Raw genomic sequence first — 27006 nt, forward strand, 5'->3', positions numbered from 1 at the left:
AGGGCATTGAGTTTAAAAATTGGCAAGTCTGTTGCAGCTTTATAGAACCTTAGTCAGACCGCACTTGGAATATAGTGTTCAATTCTGGTGACCACACTACCAGAAGGATGTGGGGGCTTTGGAGAGGGTCCGGAAAATATTTATCAGGATGTTGTCTGGTGTGGAGGGCATTAGCTATGAGGAGAGGTTGGAGAAACTTGGTTTGTTCTCACTGGAACGACGGAGGTTGAGTGGGGCGACCTGATAGAAGTCTACAAGATTATGAGGGGCATGGACAGAGTGGATAATCAGAAGCTTTTTCCCAGGGTGGAAGAGTCAATTACTCGGGGCATAAGTTTAAGGTGCGAGGGGCAAGGTTTAAAGGAGATGTACAAGGCACGTTTTTTATACAGAGGGTGGTGGGTGCCTGGAACTCGTTGCCGGGGAAGGTAGTGGACGCAGATACGATAGTGACTTTTCAGATGCGTCTTGACAAATATATGAATAGCATAGGAATAGAGGGATATGGTCCCCGGAAAGGTAGGGGGTTTTAGTTCAGACGGGCAGCATGGTTGCTCCAGGCTTGGAGGGCCAAAGGGCTTGTTTCTGTGCTGTAATTTTCTTTGTTCTTCGTTCTGTTTGGAACATCCCAAATGCCCATCCAATTTCCTTTTTAATTGTTCATTGTCTCTCCTTCCTCCACCCTCGTAGGCAGCGAGTTTCAGGTCATTACCATTCGCTGCATCAGAATATTCTTCCTCACATCTCAACCCCCCCCTCCCGACCCTTGCATCTCTGACCCAAAACAAGAAATCTGTGTCCCCCCTCGTCCTTGTCCCTTCAGCTAATGGGAACAGCTTTTCTTTGTCCACCTTATCTAAACCTGTCAGAAACTTGTCCACCTCCATCAAATCTCCCCTCAACCTCCTTTGCTCCAAGGAGAACAGCCCCAGCCTGACATCGACAATAAAGAACAAACTAACAGAATATGTTACTGTCTGAAATCAAATGGGAATGTTTAATTTCTGTTTTAAAGATATTGTGAATATATTGTCCTGGACAATAAAGGAATTGGAATAACTCACCTTGGGAGTGGTTGAATGGAATATATCAATCTGATATCCACCTACAGTCTCGTGAAAGTCTGGAATATGCAGCTGGAAGTCCCTTCCTAACAGCACTGTGGGTGGACGTATACCTCAGGCATTGCAGCAGTTCAAGAAGGGGTTGGGGTTGACCATGGCCAAGGCAGCTACATACAGTCACATATTCTGTTATAATTGAAGGGGCGGCACGGTAGTACAGTGGTTAGCACTGCTGCTTCACAGCTCCAGGGACCCGGGTTTGATTCCCAGCTTGGGTCACTGTCTGTGTGGCGATTGCACATTCTCCTCATGTCCCCTCGTGTCTGGGTGCTCCGGTTTCCTCCCACAGTCCAAAGATGTGTGGGTTAGGTTGATTGGCTATGCTAAAATTGCCCCTTAGTGTCCTGGGATGCATAGATTGGAGGGATTAGCGGGTAAAATATGTAGGGATATGGGGGTAGGGCCTGGGTGGGATTGTGGTTGGTGCAGACTCGATGGGCCGAATGGCCTCTTTCTGTACTGTAGGGTTTCTATGACTGCAGATTGAATGTGAGGCATTGTGGGACTGGACTATCTTGACCATATTCCTGTGACTGCCCGGAAACTCGTGTCTATTTTAGTTTATAATTGAGGATTTCTGGGAATAAGTTAAATGTGGAAATATTAAGCATAGCCTGGAGGAATTTGGAATAACTGAGCATTTTATCCCCAGATAAAGAACAAAGATTTTGCCGGTGTTTGGGTGTAACGTGTTTGGGATTTTAAATCAACAAACATGTTGCCTCTAAAATCAGTCCTTGTAAGTTGGCTTAAAAAAGGTTAAGTTACAATGAAGGATCTTGTATCTTATTTTAATCAAGGAGTTGTGAGCTTGTAGTGCTCTGTCACTTTAAGAAGCTATAGCTGGGAGAGAGAATGCTGAGGATTCTTTGTTTGAAATTTACGAGCTGTGAGAATCTGTGTGTTTTGTTTGTTTCATGTGGATGTTTGTAGACGTGTTTTATCATTGTTTTGGGCTACATTTGTTAAGGTTTATCTTTCTGGGAAATTAACCTGATCTTGAGTCTTTAATTGAAGGCATTTTTGGAAGTTTAAAAACAGGATCACAAGAACGCTTAAGTAATTTTGATTATATTGTTGTAAAGCACATACTAAGTTTCTCTGTTTGTGTGTGGATGATATTTGTGGGTTGAACGCTTCAAGCTTTGAGGTTTTCTGTCTGTGATTTAAATCAAACAGATTTTTAAAAAAGGAAGTGTGATTCATAAAACTTTTTTTGTTCAGAAGTTATGAACCTGGAGCCATATTTACTGTAAGAAGTTTAACAACACCAGGTTAAAGTCCAACAGGTTTATTTGGTAGCAAAAGCCACACAAGCTTTCGGAGCTGCAAGCCCCTTCTTCAGGTGAGTGGGAATTCTGTTCACAAACAGAGCATATAAAGACACAAACTCAATTTACATGAATAATGGTTGGAATGCGAATACTTACAACTAATCAAGTCTTTAAGAAACAAAACAGCATGAGTGGAGAGAGCATCAAGACAGGCTAAAAAGATGTGTATTGTCTCCAGACAAGACAGCCAGTGAAACTCTGGGGGGGGTTACAAATAGTGGGACATGAACCCAATATCCCGGTTGAGGCCATCCTCGTGTGTGTGGAACTTGGCTATCAGTTTCTGCTAAGCGACTCTGCGCCGTCGTGTGTCGCGAAGGCCGCCTTGAGAACGCTTACCCGAATATCAGAGGCCGAATGCCCGTGACCGCTGAAGTGCTCCCCAACAGGAAGAGAACAGTCTTGCCTGGTGATTGTCGAGCGGTGTTCATTCATCCGTTGTCGCAGCGTCTGCATAGTTTCCCCAATATACCATGCCTCGGGACATCCTTTCTTGCAGCGTATCAGGTAGACAACGTTGGCCGAGTTGCAAGAGTATGTACCGTGTACCTGGTGGATGGTGTTCTCACGTGAGATGATGGCATCTGTGTCGATGATCCGGCACGTCTTGCAGAGGTTGCTGTGGCAGGGTTGTGTGGTGTCATGGTCACTGTTCTCCTGAAGGCTGGGTAGTTTGCTGCGGACAATGGTCTGTTTGAGGTTGTGCGGTTGTTTGAAGGCAAGAAGTGGGGATGGCCTTGGCGAGATATTCGTCTTCATCAATGACATGTTGAAGGCTCCGGAGGAGATGCCGTAGCTTCTCCGCTCCGGGGAAGTACTGGACGACGAAGGGTACTCTGTCCACTGTGTCCCGTGTTTGTCTTCTGAGGAGGTCGGTGCGGTTTTTCGCTGTGGCGCGTTGGAACTGTTGATCAATGAGTCGAGCGCCATATCCTGTTCTTATGAGGGCATCTTTCAGCGTCTGGAGGTGTCTGTTGCGATCCTCCTCATCCGAGCAGATCCTGTGTATACGGAGGGCTTGTCCGTAGGGAATGGCTTCTTTAACGTGTTTAGGGTGGAAGCTGGAGAAGTGGAGCATCGTGAGGTTATCCGTGGGCTTGCGGTACAGTGAGGTGCTGAGGTGACCGTCCTTAATGAAGATGCGTGTGTCCAAGAATGCAACCGATTCCGGAGAGTAGTCTATGGTGAGTCTGATGGTGGGATGGAACTTGTTGATGTCATCATATAGTTGTTTCAGTGATTGTTCACCACGAGTCCAAAGGAAGAAAATGTCATCTATGTATCTAGTGTATGCTATACACCGATGCTATACACTCGATACATCGAACAAAGCTCTCAAGATTTTTGTTCCAGTTTCGCATCACACCACAATCCACAACCGGACTCTCTCCTGCGGAATTTTTAGGTAGAAGGTTGACGTCTCATCTGGATCTGCTTCACCCAGATCTCAGAGCAAAAGTGAGCAGGAGACAAGAGAAGCAGAAGGAGGGACACGACTATCGCGCCATAGAGAGGCAGTTCAAACTGGGTGATCAGGTTTACATCAGAAACTTTGGGAGTAACCAAAGGTGGTTACCGGGCATACTTTTAAACCAAAGTGGTCCAGTATCTTGGGTGGTGAGACTGTAAAACGGAAGAGTTGTTCGCAGACACCAAGACCATATTCGCTTGCGGTGTGACCCCGAGTCAGGAACAGTTTCAGAGTCAGCAACCATTACTGAGAACATGTCAGAGGGTCATGCTGCTGTGGATGTTCACCAGGAAATGGTTCCAGCTTTGCCAGTTGACTCTGCTGTGGGAGTGGAAGAGGAATGTTCATGTACAGATTCTCAAATTACCTCTTCACCTCCCATTCCAGAAACACCATTACAAGATTTACCAGTGGTATTGTACAGGTCGCAATGCAACCACAAAGCTCCTGACAGACTTCCGTATTGTTAAAGACATTACTTTGTTGTATTTCTGTCCTGATGGGGGATTGAAATTTAAGGGGAGGAGAAGTGTTACAGAGTGTTCTTCCAAACCTTTCTCCCTTCTGAACACGTGCGGGCTTTGGGTGGGGTTTCAGTCTGCAAGTCCAGGCTGGTTCCAATGCTCCTGTTTCCTTTTGTTTGCCAATGATTTTTAAACTTTGTTATTTATTTATATAAAGAACATCCTGCTTTTAACAATGCATTTGACTACCTTATTTGTGACTGAAGCTCCCACAATTGTAAAGCAGGAGATTAGTTCAATGGACAGCCTGAATTGAGAGACAATTAAAGAATAAATGATTCATTAATACAGATGTAAATTTGAACACAAAAGTTTATAACGTTTAGAATTATAAAGATATAAAGAATGTTTAAAATGCTGTGGGAATTATAAAATGTTCCCTTCTGAGGCGAACAGAATAGAAAAAAACAGATAACAAGACTTGTTAGCGTGGCACGGTGCCACAGTGGTTAGCACTGCTGCCTCACAGTACAAGGGACCTGGGTTCGATTCCCGGCTTTGGTGACTATGCGGAGTCTGCACATTCTCCCCGTGTCTGCGTGGGTTTCCTCCGGGTGCTCCAGTTTCCTCCCACAGTCCGAAAAACGTGCTGGTTAGGTGCATTAGCCATGTTAAATTCTCAATCAGTGTAACCGATCAGTCGCCAGAGTGCGGCAACTAAGGGATTTTCACAGTAACTTCATTGCAGTGTTAACGTAAGCCGATTGGTGACACTAATAAATAAACTTTAATACTTTGTTAACCTTGACTGGAGGGAATGAATCAGTTCCTGTTCAAGATGTCTCAACATTGAATGATTGATGTTAACCAATTATTGGTCAACACCCCAAACGCGATGGGCCGAAGGGCCTCTTTCCATGCTGTAAAACTCTATGATCACCCACGTTGGCAGCACGTTCAAGATCATCATCAGTCACAACCCCCTGTATATTCACTAACTGAAACAGTCCATTTAAAACATTCTTAGTCGAGGAATGTAGCCATATTTCTGTTAGACTGGCAGCCTGCATGGAGATTTCCAGCTCTCTGTGTCCAGGACAGGAAGCAGTGAGCATGAATCTGTCAATCAGCCTCAATCAGCACCTTCAGGAGAATTGGGAGGGTGAATATTAGATACAGCAGAGTGAGAATGGAGGGAGAGTGTGTGGGATGGAGATTCACAGCTTTTGGGGAATGAGAGAGGAAAGAATGTTCCATAAAAACTAGAATAGTCTGTTCTGAATTTCTATCCTGTGCTGACAGTGATGAATTTTGTAAATTGTTTTTACAGGATATTAGAAGAGGAATCACACCGATAAATCTTAACTATCACATCTCGATCTGACAGAGTCACTCGATTCCTTGGATACTAAATATCCTCAGCCTCTGAATGGGAAGGAGAAATGTTTGACCGGTCTGTCCACTGCAAGATTTTAAGCAGCAGTGTGACTGGAAAAACACCGGGACACAAACACACACCCGAGTGAGAGTGTTCCAGTGCACTGACAGTGGAAAGAGCTTTAACCAGTTACACAGCCTGAAAAAAACATTGCTGCATTCACAGTGGGGAGAGACTGTACCCGTGTTCTCTGTGTGGACAAGGCTTCAAATGATACAAGGAGACTGAAAATATGGAAAAACCGTGGAAATGTGAGGACTGTGGGAAGAGATACAAAGCGCCCTCTCTACTGGAAGCTCATCGGCACAGCCACACTGGGGAGAGGCCGTTCACCTGCTGGGTGTGTGGGAAGGGATTCACTGATTCATCCACTCTGCAGAGACACCAGCAAGTTCACACTGGTGAGAGTGCATTCACCTGCTGTCAGTGTGGGAAGGGATTTACTCAGAAATCAAGCCTGCAGACACACCAGCGAGTTCACACTGGGGAGAGGCCATTCACCTGCTCTCAGTGTGGGAACGGATTCAGTAAGTCATCCAACCTACAGAAACACCAGCGTGTTCACACAGGAGAGAGGCCATTCGGCTGCTCTGCATGTGGGAAAAGATTCACTCAGTTATCTCACCTGCGGGCACACCAGCGGGTTCACACTGGGGAGAGACCGTTCACCTGCTCTCAGTGGGTGAATCCCTTCCCACAGTTATCCCACCTGCAGACACACCAGCGAGATCACACTGGGGAGAGGCCATTCACCTGCCCTGTGTGTGGGAAGGGATTCACTCGGTTATCCACCCTGCAGTCACACCAGCGAGTTCACACCGGGGAGAGGCCATTCACCTGCTCTCCGTGTGGAAAGGGATTCACTCAGTTATCTAATCTGCGGAGACACCAGCGAGTTCACTCTCAAGAGAGGCCATTCACCTGCCCTGTGTGTGGGAAGGGATTCACTCGGTTATCCACCCTGCAATCACACCAGCGAGTTCACACCGAGGAGAGACCATTCACCTGCTCTCAGTGTGGGAAGGAGTTCTGTGATTCATCCACCCTGCTGACACACCAGCGAGTTCACAAGTGAATATGGGCATTAGATTCTGCTGTTATTGTTTCTGCTCTCAATTACATCCGGGACTGCATTTTGTTCATTCTCACAGTTGGTCAATGGGGAGGGTCGGAGGGTTTCTTTCTGCTGGACTGGCCGGTCTCATGACTTTGCCTCCAGTGAGCTGATGCTCTTTGAGTCTTGTTGCGAATACCTGGTTTTAAATTTCACAAGGATCACAGAGTGACAGGGTGTTAGGAAGTTCAGTGATATTTCGTCAGCATTTCTGTTTGAAATCCCCCAAATGCCCATCCAATTTCCTTTGTAATTGTTTATTGTCTCCACTTCCTCCACCCTCGTAGGCAGCGAGTTCCAGGTCATTACCATTCGCTGCATCAAAATATTCTTCCTCACATCCCCCCCTACATCTCTGACCCAAAACCTTCAATCTGTGTCCCCCCTCGTCCTTGTCCCATCAGCTAATGGGAACAGCTTTTCTTTGTCCACCTTATCTAAACCTGTCAGAATCTTGTCCACCTCTATCAAATCTCCCCTCAACCTCCTTTGCTCCAAGGGGAACAACCCCAGCCTGACATCGACAATAAAGAACAAACGAACAGAATATGTTCATACTTGAAATCAAATGTGGAGGTCGAATTTCTGTTTTAAAAATATTGCAAACATATTGTCCTGGACAATAAAGGAATTTGAATAACTCACCTTGGGTGTGGGTGAAATGTGTTATGATCCAGGTCAGAAATCCAAGGTGTTTTACAAAATCAGCCTAGCCATAAGATTTGCACTTGAGTGAGTGTCAGATGTTTCACTCCAGGTACGATTCAAGTGACCCACTAGGAAGCTTTTATCAAACAAAGTTAATTTATGAACACAGTTAAAATTTAATTAGAAAAAATAGCATAACTTTTACCAATTGCAATAAAAAGCAACCATGATCTTTCTTATATCAACCAGTGCAGCTTAGTGTTCCAAATCAAATAATCCCTACAAACATACACCCCATTCTAGGTTCTGCACAGAAAGCAGGTATGCTCACGTGATGCTGGATTTGGCAGCTTTTTAACACCTGCTGTGAATTCGCCCTTAAAATGTTGAATTCAAACTCTGCCTTCCCTGTCCTGGAACGTCCAAAACCTCGAGAAAGAGAGAGAGAGAGAGAGAGACTGCTTGCTTCTATCTTCCAGCTGGCAACTCTCAGGCAGCAGAATCTTCATTCGAGAGAGAGACGACAAACACTGCTTTCAGTTTGCAGTCCAGACAGCTTGTGACAAAATGAAACGAAAACTTTCTCCTGTTAAAAAACTGTGCAAAGACAGCACTGACCTTTCAATCAGGTTCCACCCAAAAATTCCAAAAGGATCATAAAACTCCAGGTCACTGTATTCGCCCAGGCTGAAAATCAACAAGATGCCCATTATATTAGCTTCATTATATTCATAGAATAGAATCCCAAAGTGCAGAAGGAGGCCATTCAGCCCATCAAGCCTGCACTGACAATAATCCCAGCCTTTCTCCGTAACCCCACCTGTTCACCCTGCTAATCCTCCAGAAACTAGGGTCAATTTCGCATGGCCAATTAACCCAACCCACACATCTTTGGACTGTGGGAGGAAACCGGAGCATCTGGAGAAAACTCACGCAGACACAGGGAGAATGTGCAAACTCCACACAGACAGTGACCCAAGCCAGGAATCAAACCTGGATCCCTGGTGCTGTAAGGCAGCAGTGCTAACCACTGTGCCACTGTACTGCCATGTTGTTCTTTGTATTAGCCGAGTTGTAAATCAGTGAAGGCCAGTATAATATTTGGTCTGTGAAACACTCCGACATCCATGAACTTTGTTTTAAAGAAATCTACATTTGAAAGCCTGGTCACTGCATGAAATATCAGACCATAACTAACAGGGAGATAAGAAAGACAGACACTCACTTTGATCCTTTCGTCAGCACATCTGAGAGTTAACAATGTGTGACATGATTTTGGGATCGCGGAGTGAGTGTGCAGATGTGATTTGTTACATGTGAAAAATAACAAGCCTAAATTCACATAGAAGAACACATCGAAACCCTACAGTGCAGAAGGAGGCCATTCGGCCCATCGAGTCTGCACCGACCACAATCCCACCCAGGCCCTAACCTCACACATTTACCCACTAATCCCTCTAACCTACGCATCTCAGGACTCTAAGGGGAAATTTTTAACCTGGCCAATCAACCTAATCCACACATCTTTGGACTGTGGGAGGAAACCGGAGCACCCGGAGGAAACCCATGCAGACACGAGGAGAATGTGCAAACTCCACACAGACAGTGACCCGAGCCGGGAATCGAACCCGGGACCCTGGAGCTGTGAAGCAGCAGTGCTAACCACTGTGCTACCATGCCGCCCAATTCATGGTGAGATGGAGTGAAGAGTGGGTCCCAAACACACACAGCTACTTGAGACACTGCAGGAGATGAAATAGTTAATGTGACAGGGGATTGAGACAACATTGTGACACCATCAAGGCATTGACACACACTCCAGAGAGAAACTGAGTTCAAAACAATCAGGATCCAATTAAACGCACTGCACATGCTCACAAAGTGAGGAAAATTAAAGTAAAATGGATAGTATTATAGATTGGGAAAATTAAGGGCTTGGAAGAAATAATACTGAGTAAGAACTGTCCACAAGTTGGATAGGGGTAAAGAGAGAGCTGGAGAATCTTTTACATCCATGCTTGATCTGTTGCCTGAAGCATCTGTCCTTATGTACAAGTAACCTAGAACTCACGGTGCTCCTTCAGAAGAGAAGATCGAGTAGATGTTACCCCAGGCGGGGCCAGAACAGAACTGGAAAATAACGGAGTGAAATTGAGTGAGGAGTCAGCGACATAATTTTCCTCCCCTTCAAGGTGTAGACTTTAAGAATCCTGGGAGATCCCCTACTTGGGATTTTCTTGCTAATTCGTGAATTATATGACTGGCTGTGCATTGATTTTGAATTTGATTGTGACACTTCTCCTGTTTTTATTCCTGTTGTGATTACACTCTGGGTAAGGATGGTTGACAGGTGACAGGATGGGAAATTGTGGTTTGGGTCATTGACCAAATGTTTTATTGATCCAAAAGGTGTAAAAGGGGCCAAACTTCAGCAGAAATCCAGCAGAGCTGAGAACAGACGACTTGCTCTGTGGGAGCAGGGAGATAAACAACTCCCAGAGGACAGAGAAAACAATAGGGCCTTGAATCCTAGATGACACCAGGGTGTGAAGGCCACCATGTTTTCACTACTTGGCATGGGAATGCTGACTCCCTGTACCAGGGACGCAGCGTGGGAAGACAATTGTTTGAGAGTTTGACATGGCTTGGGCGGATACAGATGGTTCAGTGACTGGTTTTGTAATTGGTCCGTTCAAATGTTAGCTGAGCAATGATTGGGTTAAATCAGTCTCCATAGACTTTGTGATGTAAAAAAGTATAAGGAGGGATTCCCCGAGCACAGAGATTAGTCGAGGTTTTACTTATTGCATTGACTGGTGCCATGGCATCTGGGGCAGAGCAGGGAGCATTTCCGTGGAGATGCTGCTTCTACCCAGAGTGTAATGGTAATGCTGCTGCACTTTGATACGACTGCTCAGACATTAGCCTGTGTCAGCTCTTATTGATACTGAATAAAATCTAACCACTGTCACCAATAAGGGTTATCACTGGGAATCATTTCAGAGTTTGGGAAAAGGGAGAAAGGGTTAATTGATTCCCTGAACCTCATTTTCTAACATCGCTGAGTCAAAAATAAAATCTCATCTCCCCCTCTGGCTCCTTTGCCAATTACCTTAGAGGGACTCACTTTCTGTTAAAGAGCCTGCCAACCCCTCTCACCCACTTTCCCTAAAGTGCATCAATCTCATCAGGAAAAGTCCAGAAAATTCAAATAATTTTATTGAAAGAAGTTTATTGATGAAATAGAACATGGTTAAAACAAACAGAAAATGACTTGAGGATCAAAGACAACCAGAGTAAAAGGATGTTCACAATTTTCTGGACACAACTGGATTCTCTTCAGCTGCTCTGTCCCCTGTTCCCGTGACTCCACGCTTTGGACACAGGGACACTGAACCCGGGGGTCACATCACCATCAGCCCTGGTCACCTCCTCCGGTGCCCTGATTGGTTGGAGGCCCATTTCCCAGTCAGTTCTCCAGCAGCTTCCTGTCTCTCTATTAGTGCAACGCCCAGGGCAGTTTCCCAACTGGGGCGCAGGCCTGTTATTCTCAGCTAAATTCAGCCCTCAGCTCCGTCGCCTGGCTGTCACTGACACGAGCAACAGAGAGACAGAAAGGTGCCCCAGGCTCAAATGGGAAGTCAAAACTTGTGGGTCTAAATCAACACTTCAACATTTGTCAGTCAAATCCATCTGATTTACACTGGGGGTTTTTATGATGAGATTAATTGAAGTGTTCGGCTAGTCAGCAAGCTCGAGAAGCACTGATTCCAGATTGTTCAATACTTCTGCCTTGAATCGCGAAAGCTTCTCACTTTATCCCCTTCCTGAACTGAATTCCATCATCCTGAGCAGCTGTGGGTGTCACCTCTCTGTGTAAACTCCTGCCCCTTTTTATAAGGCTCTCTCATTCCTGATTGTGGGTCAATTCTTTAATGGTTGAGGATCGCTCTGTGATGTAGTGAGTGTTTATCCGGTCAGTCACTGTTTCTGATGTCAGTCGGAACGTCCATCGTTACTTTTCACCTGTTTCTCACTCTGTGTTTTATAAAAATAAAGTTTTTAAACTTTTACAGAATGGTCAGCTTTAAGGTTTCTGTAGTTGGTGATGAGGTCAACCAAAGGTCAAATCTTTCTCTTTTCTCCTTCCTGTTTAACTAAGGGTTGTGTGAAATATTCCATTCAGGGGGAGGTGGTGGGAATGTCACTGGCCGAGTAATGCAGAGACCCAGCAAAGGATCTGGGGACAGGCAGCTGGTGGGATTTGAATTCAAGTGAATCAATCTGGAATTATATAAAGTTAGTGTCAGAAACGGTGACCATGAAACTATCGACTGTTGTAAAAACCCATCCAGTTCACCCTCTTCATGCTCCCTATTAGGGAAGGAAATCTGCCATCCTTACCCGGTCTGGCCTACATGTGAATCCAGACCCACACAGCGATGTGGGTGACTCTTAACTGCCCCTCTGAAATGGCTGAGCAAGTCACTCCGTTCAGGGGCAATTAGGAGATGAGCAACGTGTGCTGGGGCTTTGCCAGCAGTGTCCACATCCCAGGAAAGAATAAAGAATATTCCAGGGAAAGTGATGGGTGATTTGAAATGAATTGAAAGTAGGTCAGGAGGTGCTCGTATCGTCCAGAGCTGCTTTTCAATGGATCCTGTTTAAAATAAAAACACATCAGTGTGCCCCTTTCCCAGACACAGTTGACCTTGGAATATCACAATGCTGTTTTTAAACATTCCTTTGTTAAAGAATCAGACATTTAGAATTGTGAAACAGACAGAAATTAAATGTTCCGTTTTTCCTGGGATCCTCCTGTGCCTGGCACCGGTGTCCTGAACAAGGTTATTAACATTCTCTGGGTTAAAGGTTCCTCCTGGTTCTTGCTGTCTGTTGTGTCCTTTGTCACAGTCGGTACCAGGACATTTCTATTGAAAGGTTGTTAAGAAATTCCAGTGAATTTCCAGTGAAGGGAAATACAGTGTCATCAGGGAGGAAATTAGACGGGTAAATTGGAAGGAGGCATTCTTGGGGAAAAGTACCGAAGGAAAGTGGAGGATTTTCAAGGAATGTTTGTCTGGAGCTCTGCATGACAACGTTCCGATGAGACAGGGGGGTGTTGGTAGGGTACGGGAACCGTGGTGCACGAAGGTTGTGATGAACCTGGTAAATAAGAAAAGAGAGGCGTACAGAAGGTTCAGAGAGCTAGGAGGTGTTAAGGATTTAGAGGAGTATACGCGATGTAGGAAGGAGCTTAAGAAGGAAATTAGGAGAGCGAGAAGGGGTCATGAGAAGACCTTGGCGGGTAAGATTAAGGAGAATCCCAAGGCTTTCTACAAATATGTCAAGAGTAAAAGGATGAGATGTGAAGGCATAGGACCCTTAAAAGGTGAAGGGGGAAAAGTTTGTGCGGAACCGTTAGAAATGGCGGAGGTGCTTAATGAATACTTTACCTCGGTATTCACGGTGGAAAGGGATCTGGGTGGTTGTACTGCTGGATTGCGGAGGACAGAAAGGATCGAGCATGTGGACATAAAGAAAGAGGATGTGTTGGAACTATTGAATGGCATCAAGGTTGGTAAGTCGCCGGGACCGGATGGGATGTACCCCAGGTTACTGTGGGAGGCGAGGGAGGAGATTGCGGAGCCTTTGGCGATGATCTTTGCATCGTCGATGGAGACGGGAGAGGTTCCGGAGGATTGGAGGATTGCGGATGTGGTCCCTATATTCAAGAAAGGGAACAGGGACAGCCCGGGAAATTACCGACCGGTGAGTCTAACCTCAGTGGTTGGTAAGTTGATGGAGAGGATCCTGAGAGACAGGATTTATGATCATCTAGAGAAGTTTAGTATGATCAAAAGTAGTCAGCACGGCTTTGTCAGGGGCAGGTCGTGCCTTACGAGCCTGGTTGAGTTCTTTGAAAATGTGACCAAGCACATTGACGAAGGAAGAGCGGTGGATGTGGTCTATATGGACTTCAGCAAAGCGTTCGATAAGGTCCCCCATGCAAGACTTCTTGAGAAAGTGAGAGGGCATGGGATCCAAGGGGCTGTTGCCTTGTGGATCCAGAACTGGCTTGCCTGCAGAAGGCAGAGAGTGGCTGTGGAGGGGTCTTTCTCTGCATGGAGGTCAGTGACCAGTGGAGTGCCCCAGGGATCTGTTCTGGGACCCTTGCTGTTTGTCATTTTCATAAATGACCTGGATGAGGAAGTGGAGGGATGGGTTGGTAAGTTTGCTGACGACACCAAGGTAGGTGGTGTTGTGGATAGTTTGGAGGGATGTCAGAAGTTGCAGCGAGACATAGATAGAATGCAAGACTGGGCGGAGAAGTGGCAGATGGACTTCAACCCGGATAAGTGTGTAGTGATCCATTTTGGCAGATCCAATGGGATGGAGCAGCAGTATAAAATGAAGGGTACCATTCTTAGCAGTGTAGAGGATCAGAAGGACCTTGGGGTCCGGGTCCATAGGACTCTTAAATCGGCCTCGCAGGTGGAGGATGCGGTCAAGAAGGCGTATGGCGTACTAGCCTTCATTAATCGAGGGATTGAGTTTAGGAGTCGGGAGATAATGCTGCAGCTTTATAGGACCCTGGTTAGACCCCACTTGGAGTACTGCGCGCAGTTCTGGTCACCTCATTACAGGAAAGATGTTGAAGCCATTGAAAGGGTGCAGAGGAGATTTACAAGGATGTTGCCTGGATTGGGGGGCATGCCTTATGAGGATAGGTTGAGGGAGCTTGGTCTCTTCTCCCTGGAGAGACGAAGGATGAGAGGTGACCTGATAGAGGTTTACAAGATGTTGAGGGGTCTGGATAGGGTGGACTCTCAGAGGCTATTTCCAAGGGCTGAAATGGTTGCTACGAGAGGACACAGGTTTAAGGTGCTGGGGGGTAGGTACAGGGGGGATGTCAGGGGTAAGTTTTTCACTCAGAGGGTGGTGGGTGAGTGGAATCGGCTGACGTCGGTGGTGGTGGAGGCAAACTCGTTGGGGTCTTTTAAGAGACTTCTGGATGAGTACATGGGATTTAATGGGATTGAGGGCTATAGATAGGCCTAGAGGTGGGGATGTGATCGGCGCAACTTGTGGGCCGAAGGGCCTGTTTGTGCTGTGACTTTCTATGTTCTATGTTCTATGAATTCCAGCCCCTTGTGTAACGTTCCATTTGGTGTGCGTCAGATTCAGAGATGTCCACGTGTGTGTGAAAAGGGTTCTGGGTAAGGGTTTTAACCCTTCTTTCCCCGTTAGTAACAATGAGCCCTGTATTCAATTCTAAAGTATAAAGTCCTCATTAGATATCAATTCTACCTGTTATCTACATTTCACCAACCAGTCTATATTTTCATCACAGGACTGCAGTGGGAGCACCGTCAACATCTTACTGACTTGATTGATTTTATCGAGGAGGTGACGAAGGTGATCGATGAGGGTAGAGCAGTGGATGTTGTGAACATGGATTTTAGTAAGGCTTTCGACAAGGTCCCTCATGGTCGGCCCATCCAGAAGATTAAGATGCATGGGATTCACGGTGACTTGGCCACTTGGATTCAGAATTGACTTGCCCATAGAAGTCAGAGAGTAGTGGTGGAGGGTGTTTTTCTGACTGGAGGTCCATTCCCAGTGGTGTTCCACAGGGATCCGTACTGGGACCTGCGCTATTTGTGATATATATAAATGACTTGGATGAAAACGTGGATGGGTGGGTTAGCAAGCTTGCAGATGACACAAAACTAGATGGAGTTGGAGATAGTGTAGAACGTTGTCAAAGGATACAGTGGGATGTAGATCAGCTGCAGATATGAGCAGAGAAATGGCAGATGGATTTTAATCCAGACATGTGTGAGGTGCTGCACTTTGGAAGATCAACTATTAAGGATAAGTAGACAGTTAATGTCCAGAGGGATCGTGGGGTTCAAGAAAGTTCAAAGGAGATGTGAGAGGTAAGTTTTTGTACACAGAGAGTGGTAGGTGTCTGGAACACACTGCTAGGAGTGGTGGTGGAGGCAGATACGATAGGGGCGTTTAAGGGGGTTTTAAATAAGCACATGAATATGCAAGGAATAGAGGAATATGGACCAAGGGCAGGCAGAAAGGAATAGTTTAATTTGGCATCATGTTCGACACAACATGGTGGGCTGAAGGGACTGTTCCTGTGCTGTACTGTTCTACGTTCTATTTGTGATCTCCATTTAGAAAAAGGAAACAGAGGCACTGGAGAAGAGGCAAGAAAGATTCACAAGAATAATCCCAGAACTGTCATCACTTGTGAACTCACTGGTGTTTCACCAAGTTTGCTGACTGAGTGAATCCCTTCCCAGTCAGAGCAGGTGACCAGCCTCTGCCCAGTGTGAACTCACTGGTGGGACATTAGTTCCCGAGAGCTTTTGAAGCCACGCCCACATTTAAAGTGTCTCTCCTGGGTGTGATGATGTTGTGTCTGGGCAGGCTGGATAACTGAGTAAATCCTTTCGCACACACCGAGCAGGTGAATGGTTTCTCCCCGGTGCGAACTCACTGGTGTTTCAGCAGTGTTGATGATATTCTAAACCTCCTTGAACAGTGAGAGCAGCTGAACGGCCTCTCCCCGGTGTGAATGTGCTCGGGGATCATCAGTTCCTGAGAGCTTCTGAAGCCGGCCTCTCAGGCAGAGCATTTAAAGGGGCTCTCCTTGGAGTGAGTGGCTTTGTGTCTCAGCAGGCTGGATGAAGCAGTGAATCCCTTCCCACACACAGAGCAGGTGAATGGTCTCTCCCCGGTGTGAACTCGCTGGTGTATCCGCAGGTTGGATGACGTTTTAAACCTCTTTGAGCAGTGAGAGCAGCTGAACGGTCTGTCCTCAGTGTGAATGCGCTGGTGGGACACCAGATCCTGAGAGCTTCTGAATCCGCTCCCACAGTCAGAGCATTTAAACGGTCTCTCATTGGTGTGAGTGAGATTGTGTGTGCGCAGGTGGAATGACTGAATGAATCCCTTCCCACACACCGAGCAGGTGAATGGCCTTTTCCCAGTGTGAACTCGCTGGTGTATCCGCAGGTGGTATGATGTTCTAAACCTCTTTGTGCAGTGAGAGCAGCTGAACGGTCTCTCTTCAGTGTGAATGCGCTGGTGGGATACCAGTTCTCCAGAGCTTTTTAAACCTCCCCCACAGTCAGAGCAGTTAAAGGGTCTCTCCTGGGTGTGAGTAATTTTGTGTTTCAGCAGGGTGGATAATTGAGTGAATCCCTTCCCACACACAGAGCAGGTGAATGGCCTCTCCCCAGTGTGAACTCGCTCGTGTGTCTGCAGGTTGGATGAAGTTCTAAACCTCTTTGTGCAGTGAGAGCAGCTGAACGGTCTCTCCTCAGTGTGAATGCGCTGGTGGGACACGAGATCCTGAGAGCTTTTGAATCCGCTCCCACAGTCAGAGCATTTAAACGGTCTCTCATTGCTGTGAGTGACTCGGTGTGTCTTCAGGGTGGATGACTGAGTGAATCCCTTCCCACACACAGAGCAGGGGAACGGCCTTTCCCCAGTGTGAACTCGCTGGTGTCTCCGCAGGTGGTATGATGTTCTAAACCTCTTTGAGCAGTGAGAGCAGCTGAACGGTCTCTCCTCACTGTGAATGCGCTGGTGGGACACCAGTCCCTGAGAGCGTTTGAATCTGCTCCCACAGTCAGAACATTTAAAAGGTCTCTCCTGGGTATGAGTGACCTTGTGTTTCTGCAGGCTGCCTAAATGAATGAATCCCTTCCCACACACAGAGCAGGTGAATGGTCTCTCCCCAGTATGACTGCGTTGATGAATTTCCAGCTCAGATGGGGCTCTGTATCTCTTCCCACAGTCCCCACATTTGCACGGTTTCTCCATGGTGCGGGTGTCCTTGTGACTCTCCAGGTTAAACAATCAGTTAAATCTCACACAGAACACGGGTACAGTCTCTCCCGCTGTGAATGCTGCGATGTATTTTCAGGCTGTGTAACTGGTTAAAGCTCTTTCCACTCTCAGTGCCCTGGAACACTCTCACTCGGGTGTGTGTATCTCAGTGCATTCCTAGTCACAGTGATGTTTACAATCTTTTGAAGCCAAGAGGCCAAACAAACATTTCTCCTGCTAGGTTCAAAGGCCGATGATATTCAGGTCCCAAGAAATCGAGTCACTCTGTCAGATCTCGATGTGATGTTGGAGATTTCTGTCTGATTTCTCCTTGTCTAATATCCTGTAAGTCAATTTAGAAAAAAAACATCGCAATTTAGAATATGATCGAAATTCAAATCTACATTTCTAGTTTCTATGGAGCATTCATTAAAGACACAGTCATGGAGCATTAAACTTGCCGAGCAGGGCCTCCCGTATCAGCACACAGGCAGCTGCTTTGTGAGACTGCCAGCAGTACAGACAAGTCAGAGATAAGGGTGTCCTCAGAAGTGGGATTCATTGTGAAAGCTCAGGGATGGTTGATAAGATGTAGCAATTCTATGATTCTAATGAACATTCTTTCCTCTCTCATTCCCCAAAAGCTGTGAATCTCCATCCCACACACTCTCCCTCCATTCTCACTCTGCTGTATCTAATATTCACCCTCCCAATTCTCCTGAAGGTGCTGATTGAGGCTGATTGACAGATCCATGCTCACTGCTTCCTGTCCAGCACAGAAATCAGAACAAATAGGAGCTGCAGTCAGCATTCGGCCCATCGAGTCTGCTCAACCATTCATTGAGATTCTTGGTTGATCTACCTCTGCATTATTTTCCCCACACTGTCCCCCACATCCATCGATATCTTCAATATCTAGAAACCTATCAATCCCTCTCTTGAAAATTCTTGATGGCTGAGGCTCTATAGTCCTCTGGGGTAGAGAATCCAAAACATCACCACATCCTTCAGTGATGAAATCCTTCCTCATCTGAGCTTTCTCTCCATTTTCCAGCCTGTTCCCAATAGTTATTGACTCCCTTGTCATTCAAAAACTGTCTAACTCATCCTTGAATATATTCAATCCCTCCACTGGTCCCTATGGAAGAGAAATCTAGATACTCACAATTCTCTGAGGGAAGAGATTGTTGGAAATATATAATATAGCTGCAGTCCAAAATTACACAGCCAGGTATAATAAGTGTATTTTATTACAGAGCTATAAATAATATATCTAATCTGTACCATATAACAACAGGGGAGCTGAAAGCCTCGTGGTATTATCGCTAGACTATTAATCCAGAAACTCAGCTGATGTTCTGGGGACCCGGGTTCGAATCCCACCACGGCAGATGGTGGAATTTGAATTTAAAAACAAAATCTAGAATTAAGAATCTACTGATGACCATGAAACCATTGTCGATTGACCAAAAAACCCATTTGGTTCATTAATGTGCTTTTGGGAAGGAAATCTGCCGTCCTTACCCAGTCTGGCCTACATGTGACTCCAGAGCCACAGCAATGTGGTTGACTCTCAACCAGCCTCTGAAATGGCCGAGCGAGCCATTCAGTTCAAGGGGAATTCGGGATGGGTGGTAAATGCTGGCCCAGCCGGCAATGCCCGTGTCCCAAGGATGAATAAAAAAAAACATCAGACACGTCTCTGTCCGATATTAGTTTACTGTCCTCTTTAATATATTACACTACCCAATTCTCCTGAAGGTGCTCATTAATGCTGATCGACACTCACCATTTCATGTTCCTGACAGATCATAAGAAATAGTTAGAAATTCAGCCCACCAAGCTGCTCAGTTGAATTTTTTAAATTAATTCATGGGACATGGATGTTGCTGGCTGGCCAGCAATTATTACCCATCCCTCGTTGCCCTTGAAGGGCAGTTGAGAGTCAACCACATTGTGGTGGCTTTGGAGTCACATGAAGGCCAGACCAGTTAAGGATGGCAGATTTCATTCCCTGAAGGACATTAGTGAACCAGATAGGTTTTTCCGACAATCGACAAGGGTTTCATGGTCATCAGTAATTTCTTAATTCCAGATATTTTTAATTGAATTCAAATTCCACCAGCTGCTATGGGGTGGGATTGTTGTCGGTGCAGACTCGATGGGCTGAATGGCCTCCTTCTGTACTGTCGGATTTCTATGATTCTATAGCAGGATTCAAACCCGGGTCCCCAGAACATTCGCTGAGTTTCTGAATTAATAGTTCAGCAATAATACCACAAGACCATCACCTCCCCATCAAGATCATGGCTGATCTGATTGTGATCTTAACTCCAGTTTTCTTCCTGTCACCCTTGACTCCCTTTTCGATCAAAAATCTCTGTGTTTTGAGTATATTTAATGATGCAGCCTCCACTGCTCTCTGGGGAAGAGAATTGCAAAGACTAACGGCCCTCTGAGGGAAGACATTTCTCCTCCTCACCATCAGAAATGGGGGACCCTTTATTTTGACAATCTGCCGACTAATTCTGGAATCCCCAACATTGGAAACATCCTCTCTTCATCTATACTAATCATTACCTCACAATCTGATGTCAATACTATGATCACCACTAAACTCCAGTCAGTACAGGCCCAAACTTTCCTCCCAAAACAACACCTTCATCCCAGGTATCAGCCTGCAGATCCTTCTCTGAACTGACAATGACAGAGAGGTGATCAGGGAGGGCAGAGGTGAAACAAAGCAATGGATGGACATGGATTCAGATCCACAGTAACGGAGTCACACCAGCCCAGAGACGTGGAACCAGAGAACAGATAACAGAGCACAGCACGAAAATTCAAAATTATAGGTAAATGTTCAATAATACTCGCCTCTGAAACAATTTCACTGTTTTCTAATTTAAAACCTGCAGCTGGAAAGATGTCAGAAGCACTGGAATCAGAGAAAAATTGCAATCTTCAAATATTCTAACTCCCTGCAAAAGGAGATTACAAGAGTCATGTGTTAATTGTGGCTTGAAATTAAGAGATACACATTTTTGGGGGCTTTGAGATTGCTGTAAAAATCCTCTTCTTCTAACCATCTGTAAAAGGAGATTCCAAAATCACAGAATCTCTGCAGTGCAGAAGGAGGCCTTTTAGCCCATCGAGTCTGCACCAAGTTTCTAACAGAGCACCTTTACTCAGGCCCTATCCCTGTAACCTGATGTACGTACATCACTAATCCTTTCCTTCCCCCTCATCTTGGGACACAAAGGGACAATATAGCATAGTCGATCAACCCACTCTTTGGAGTGTGGGAGGAAACCAGAGCACCCAGAGGAAACCCACACAGACAGAGGGAGAATGTGCAAACTCCATACAGACAATCACCCGAGGCTGGAATTGAACCGTGTCTCTGGCGCTATGAGACAGAAGCGCTAACCAGTGTGTCACCCCCAACAGTCATTTGTCAGACCTGAATATAAATATATAGCATTCTCCCCTCCTGTTTTCTAGCATAAGATTACTTAAGATGGAATATACTTACATTGGAAGCAATTCAGACAAGGTTCATGAGCTGATTTCGGTCATGAAGGGGTCTGTTTTATGAGGAAAGGTTAGGCAGGGTGCATCTGTGCTCATTGGATTTTAGATAAATGAGATGTGATTGTTGGAGTGAAATTAAGACTGTGACCTTTGAAAGTTAATGCGTACGTGACTACAGGGACCGGCTGCACCCAGCACTTATCCTGTGGTTAACAAAGATCATTCTGTTGCTGAGTAAATAACGAACTAACAAAGAACAATGCAGCACAGGAACAGGCCCTTCAGCCCTCCAAGCCCGCGCCGCCCCCTGGTCCAAACTAGACCATTCTTTTGTATCCCTCCATTCCCACTCCGTTCATATGGCTGTGTAGATAAGTCTTAAACGTTCCCAGTGTGTCCGCCTCCACCACCTTGCCTGGCAGCGCATTCCAGGCCCCCACCACCCTCTGTGTAAAATATGTCCGCCTGATATCTGTGTTAAACCTCCCCCCCTTCACCTTGAACCTATGACCCCTCGTGAACGTCACCACTGACCTGGGGAAAAGATTCCCACCGTTCACCCTATCTATACCTTTCATAATTTTATACACCTCTATTAAGTCTCCTCTCATCCTCCGTCTTTCCAGGGAGAACAACCCCAGTTTACCCAATCTCTCCTCATAACTAAGCCCCTCCATACCAGGTAACATCCTGGTAAACCTCCTCTGTACTCTCTCCAAAGCCTCCGCGTCCTTCTGGTAGTGTGGTGACCAGAACTGGACGCAGTATTCCAGATGCGGCCGAACCAACGTTCTATACATCTGCAACATCAGACTCCAACTTTTATACTCTATGCCCCGTCCTATAAAGGCAAGCATGCCATATGCCTTCTTCACCACCTTCTCCACCTGTGACGTCACTTTCAAGGATCTGTGGACTTGCACACCCAGGTCCCTCTGCGTATCTACACCCTTTATGGTTCTGCCATTTATCATATAACTCCTCCCTACATTATTTCTACCAAAATGCATCACTTCACATTTATCAGGATTGAACTCCATCTGCCATTTCTTTGCCCAAATTTCCAGCCTATCTATATCCTTCTGTAGCTTCTGACAATGCTCCTCACTATCTGCAAGTCCTGCCAATTTTGTGTCGTCTGCAAACTTACTGATCACCCCAGTTACACCTTCTTCCAGATCATTTATATAAATCACAAACAGCAGAGGTCCCAATACAGAGCCCTGCGGAACACCACTAGTCACAGGCCTCCAGCCGGAAAAAGACCCTTCCACTACCACCCTCTGTCTTCTGTGACCAAGCCAGTTCTCCACCCATCTAGCCACCTCCCCCTTTATCCCATGAGATCCAACCTTTTTCACCAGCCTACCATGAGGGACTTTGTCAAACGCTTTACTAAAGTCCATATAGACGACATCCACGGCCCTTCCCTCGTCAACCATTCTGGTCACTTCTTCAAAAAACTCCACCAGGTTAGTGAGGCATGACCTCCCTCTCACAAAACCATGCTGACTATCGTTAATGAGTTTATTCCTTTCTAAATGCGCATACATCCTATCTCTAAGAATCTTCTCCAACAACTTCCCCACCACGGACGTCAAGCTCACCGGCCTATAATTACTCGGGTTATCCTTCCTACCCTTCTTAAATAACGGGACCACATTAGCTATCCTCCAATCCTCTGGGACCTCACCTGCGTCCAGTGACGAGACAAAGATTTGCGTCAGAGGCCCATCGATTTCATCTCTCGTCTCCCTGAGCAGCCTTGGATAGATTCCATCAGGCCCTGGGGATTTGTCAGTCTTTAAATTCTCTAACAAACCTAACACTTCCTCCTTTGTAATGGAGATTTTCTCCAACGGTTCAACACTCCCCTCCGAGACACTCCCAGTCAACACATCCCTCTCCTTTGTGAATACTGACGCAAAGTATTCATTTAGGATCTCCCCTACTTCTTTGGGCTCCAAGCATAATTCCCCACTTTTGTCCCTGAGAGGTCCGATTTTTTCCCTGACGTATGAATAAAATGCCTTGGGATTCTCCTTAATCCTGTCTGCCAAGAACATTTCGTGACCCCTTTTTGCTCTTCTAATTCCCCGTTTGAGTTCTTTCCTACTTTCTTTGTACTCCTCCAGAGCTCCCTCCGTTTTTAGCTGCCTGGACCTACCATACGCCTCTCTTTTCTTTTTGACCAGTCCCTCAATTTCCCTGGTTATCCACGGTTCTCGAATCCTACCCTTCCTATCCTTCTTTTTAACAGGCACATGCCTGTCCTGTAGCCCTAACAACTGTTCCTTAAAAGACTCCCACATGCCAGATGTGGATTTACCCTCAAACAGCCTCTTCCAATCAAGAGCTGCCAATTTCTGCCTAATCCCACTAAAGTTAGCCTTCCCCCAATCCAACACCTTACCCTTGGGACACCACTCATCCTTTTCCATCACTATCCTAAAGCTAACAGAATTGTGGTCACTATTTGCCACATGTTCCCCTACCGAAACTTTGAAGACCTGACCGGGCTCATTCCCCAGTACGAGGTCCAGTATAGCCCCCTCTCTAGTCGGGCTATCTACATATTGTTCCAAAGAACCCTCCTGTACGCATTTTACAAATTCCTCCCCATTCAGAGTCCCTGCTTTCAGCGATTTCCAGTCTATACCAGGGAAATTGAAGTCTCCCACTACAACAACCCTATTTTTCCTGCACCTATCCAGTATTTCCTGACATATCCGTTCTTCCACTTCCCTTGGGCTGTTGGGGGGCCTGTAGTACACCCCCAACATAGTGACTGCGCCCTTCCTGTTTCTAAGCTCCACCCAGAGTGACTCGTTACACGACCCCTCTGAATTGTCCTCCCTCTGCACCGCTGTAATATGCTCTCCAACTAATACTGCTACTCCCCCACCTCTTTTGGCCCCTCCTCTGTCTCGCCTAAAACACTTGTACCCCGGAATATTCAGCTGCCAGTCCTGTCCCTCTTTCAACCAAGTCTCTGTCACCGCAACCACATCCAAATTCCTCGCATTAAGGCCCTAAGTTCATCTGTCTTACCTGCTACGCTCCTTGCATTGAAGTATAAGCACTCCAGACCTCCAGGCCCAGTGAGGTCATCCTCCCCCAGAGTGCTCTTCTTCTTTGCCAGCCTTGTCCCAGCCCCAAGCTCGTCCCCAGCCTCTACACTTGTAGACCTAATATTTTGATCCCCTCCCCCCGCCATACTAGTTTAAACCCCCCCGAACTGCACTAGCAAAACTCCCAGCCAGGATATTCGTGCCAAAGAATCAAATGCCCTCATGGGCTTGTCCGGGATTTGAACCCGGGACCTCTCGCATGTTAATGGACAGCGATACCCTAAGCGAGAATCATACCCCTAGATCAACGAGCCTGTACTCGTTTGAGCTACATCCTGTTATTGTATAAAAAATAGGGAACAGACATAAAAAACCAGACCACGAGGTCCAGATGGTCAGCTTAGCTTCAGATAAAGTGGAACCGAAACTTGTGGGTTTTTGTTAACGGTTGTTTTTGAAGGAATGCGATTGGAGGTCAATTGTTGCTGGGGGAGCCCAATTGTCTAAATACAGGTAACCACCCAAAGCTAACTACGAAGTACCGCTAATGTCTGTATGATTAAAGTGTATAAAAGACGGCGAGCCGCCACTCCAAATTGAGACGGTGAAAGGCAGCATCCATTAACCCGGCCTGTCAGTCAATGACTCAAACATTGTCTCTTCTGGTCACCCAAATCCTGAAGCTCCGCCCACTGGCCGCGCATGCGCTCCGCTCCCTGCTAAACAAAGATGGCGGCCGCGGCACTGGGCCTGATCCCGGATAAAATCCCCGCAGCTGCAAACCCGGGACCGGAAGGCTCTTATTCAGGCCTTGCAACCTACAGCAGATGTTTATGAAGCCTCTGTTCCCTCCCCACCCCGACTCCCGGCTCCATTCCTCCCTCCGCCCCACCGATTCTCACCCCTTGAAATAAGCATCTCCACACTCGCAGGGCTCCGAGCAAAGTGGCACTGCGCATGCCCCAGATACAACGTTGCGCCTGCGTACTGGGCTCCTGTGGAGTGAATAGGGCACTTTCACACCCGCAAAGGATGCTGGGTAATAACCGCCATTGAAACCTCATACAGTTAATTCAAAATAACATTGTTAGCATTTGAGGTAAATTAATGAAATATTGAGAATTGGTGATCTGCTGTGCTCCATTTCTCAAAGTTCTGCTGCAGGACCATGCAATGGTTTCAAAGCTTTTATACCGTTTCCCCTCTCACTCCTTTTATGGCACTGATTCTGGTTGGGTTCAATCGCACAGTCACTGGTTCTTCTCTCTGTCCCTGATACTGAATATTCACTCTTTTCGAGAATGATACAGCGCAAATAGAAACCATTTGGCCCATTATGTCTCTGCTGGCTCTCTGGAAGATCTATTCAATTAATTCCACAGCCCAGCTGGTAGAGTCAGAACAATGCATATCTGCTGTAGTAATCTGAGACCTTAATGGAAAAGGGTTTCCACAGTTAAGCATATCAGGTGCCTGGTAGAATTTAGTTGAATGTTTCTGCAGATCCCATATACTGCAGTGACATTATCCGAAATGGCCAAGGGAGTATTCCAGTGTGTTAACCAGAATACTCTAGGGCACAACCTCAGGCGAAAGAGGGCACAACCTCAGGCTAAAGGGACGATCCTTTAAACAGAGATTAGGAGGAATTTCTTCAGCCAGAGATTGGTGAATCTGTGGAACTCTTTGCCACAGAAGGCTGTGGAGGCCAGGTCATTGAGTGTCTTTAAGACAGAGATAGATAGGTTCTTGATTAATAAGGGGATCAGGGGTTATGTGGAAAAGGCAGGAGAATAGGGATGAGAAAAGTATCAGCCATGATTAAATGGCGGAGCAGACTCGATGGGACGAGTGGCCTAATTCTGCTCCTATGTCTCATGGTCTTATGGTTAAGAGTGGATGAATTTGGAATTACAAAGAAAAGGCATTCATATCCTGAATTTTCATAATTATCACTTGTCTGGGATGTTTCAGTCTGAAAGAATCCCATGTACTTGTCAGGTGAGAGGTCGTGTCCAAATGACCTGAGAAAGACAAATCACTGTTAGATTGCACTGGGGTTTATGTGATCAGGTTTTGGTTTTATGAACAAGGTCTGTATCAGACTGGAGCTGTGTCTTTGATTCTCCACAACAGTTGTAGTATCCTTACTAAATATCCACCACAACCACAACAGTCCGGAAGACTGAGGTTATTGTGATCACAGCCCTTCAAATTGGATGCACAAATTCTTTCCCACATGGAGCAGGTGAATGGCCTTTTCCCTCTGTGTGTACATTGAGGAGGCAGTGGCATAGTGATATTGTCACTGGAGCAGTAACCCAGAGACCCAGGGCAATGTTCTGACCATGAAACCATTGCTGATTGCTCACTAACATCCTCTGGGGAAGGAAATCTGCTGTCCCTCTCCCCACCCTATACCCGTAATCCCATACATTTAGCATGGCCATTCCACCTCGCCTGCACATCTTTGGAGTGTGGAAGAAACCGGAGCACACGGAGGAAATCCACACAGACACAGAAAGAATATGCTTGCTCCACACAGGTTGAAATTGAACTCAGATGTCTGGATCTGTGAGGCAGCAGTGCGAACCACCATGCCACCTTGCTGCCCAAGTAGGAGACCAAAAGTCTCCTTGGGAGACACCAAGTTCAAAGACTTTGGAGAGGAAAGGGAGGCTGGAGATGGGGCCATAATTTGCAAGCAAAGTGGGATCAAAAGGGTATTTTTTCAGAAAGGGTGATATTTGTGTATTTAAAAGTGAGAGGAACAAAACCAGAAGAGAGGGAGAGAATCATTAACAATATCAGCCAATATGGGGAAGTTGGATGGTCAGCAATTTAGTGGAAATAGAGTCAGGGCAAAACAGGAAAGAAACTGTTGAAAGATGTGGGTTCGGGGCTCAGACAGGGAAAGGCTTTAGACACATTAGTTTGGCTCAGTGGGAGGGTGGAA

General features: G+C 46.2%; 1 protein-coding gene across 1 annotated transcript in view; it reads right to left on the bottom strand.

Moving 5' to 3' along the window:
• The window catches only part of LOC144485737 (uncharacterized), a 138546-nt gene extending 117322 nt beyond the window's left edge, over positions 1-21224 (bottom strand). The window contains exons 1-3 of the mRNA XM_078203839.1: positions 20981-21224; positions 20319-20426; positions 15851-17791 (exon numbers count right to left, since the gene is read on the bottom strand). Coding sequence (XP_078059965.1) covers positions 16237-17442 — 1206 coding nt within the window. The 5' untranslated portion in view covers positions 17443-17791; positions 20319-20426; positions 20981-21224 and the 3' untranslated portion in view covers positions 15851-16236. The remainder of the gene's footprint in view (positions 1-15850; positions 17792-20318; positions 20427-20980) is intronic.
• Between the last annotated feature and the right edge of the window lie 5782 nt (positions 21225-27006).

Source organism: Mustelus asterias, unplaced genomic scaffold (genome assembly GCF_964213995.1).
Source record: "Mustelus asterias unplaced genomic scaffold, sMusAst1.hap1.1 HAP1_SCAFFOLD_216, whole genome shotgun sequence".
NCBI lineage: Eukaryota > Metazoa > Chordata > Chondrichthyes > Carcharhiniformes > Triakidae > Mustelus > Mustelus asterias.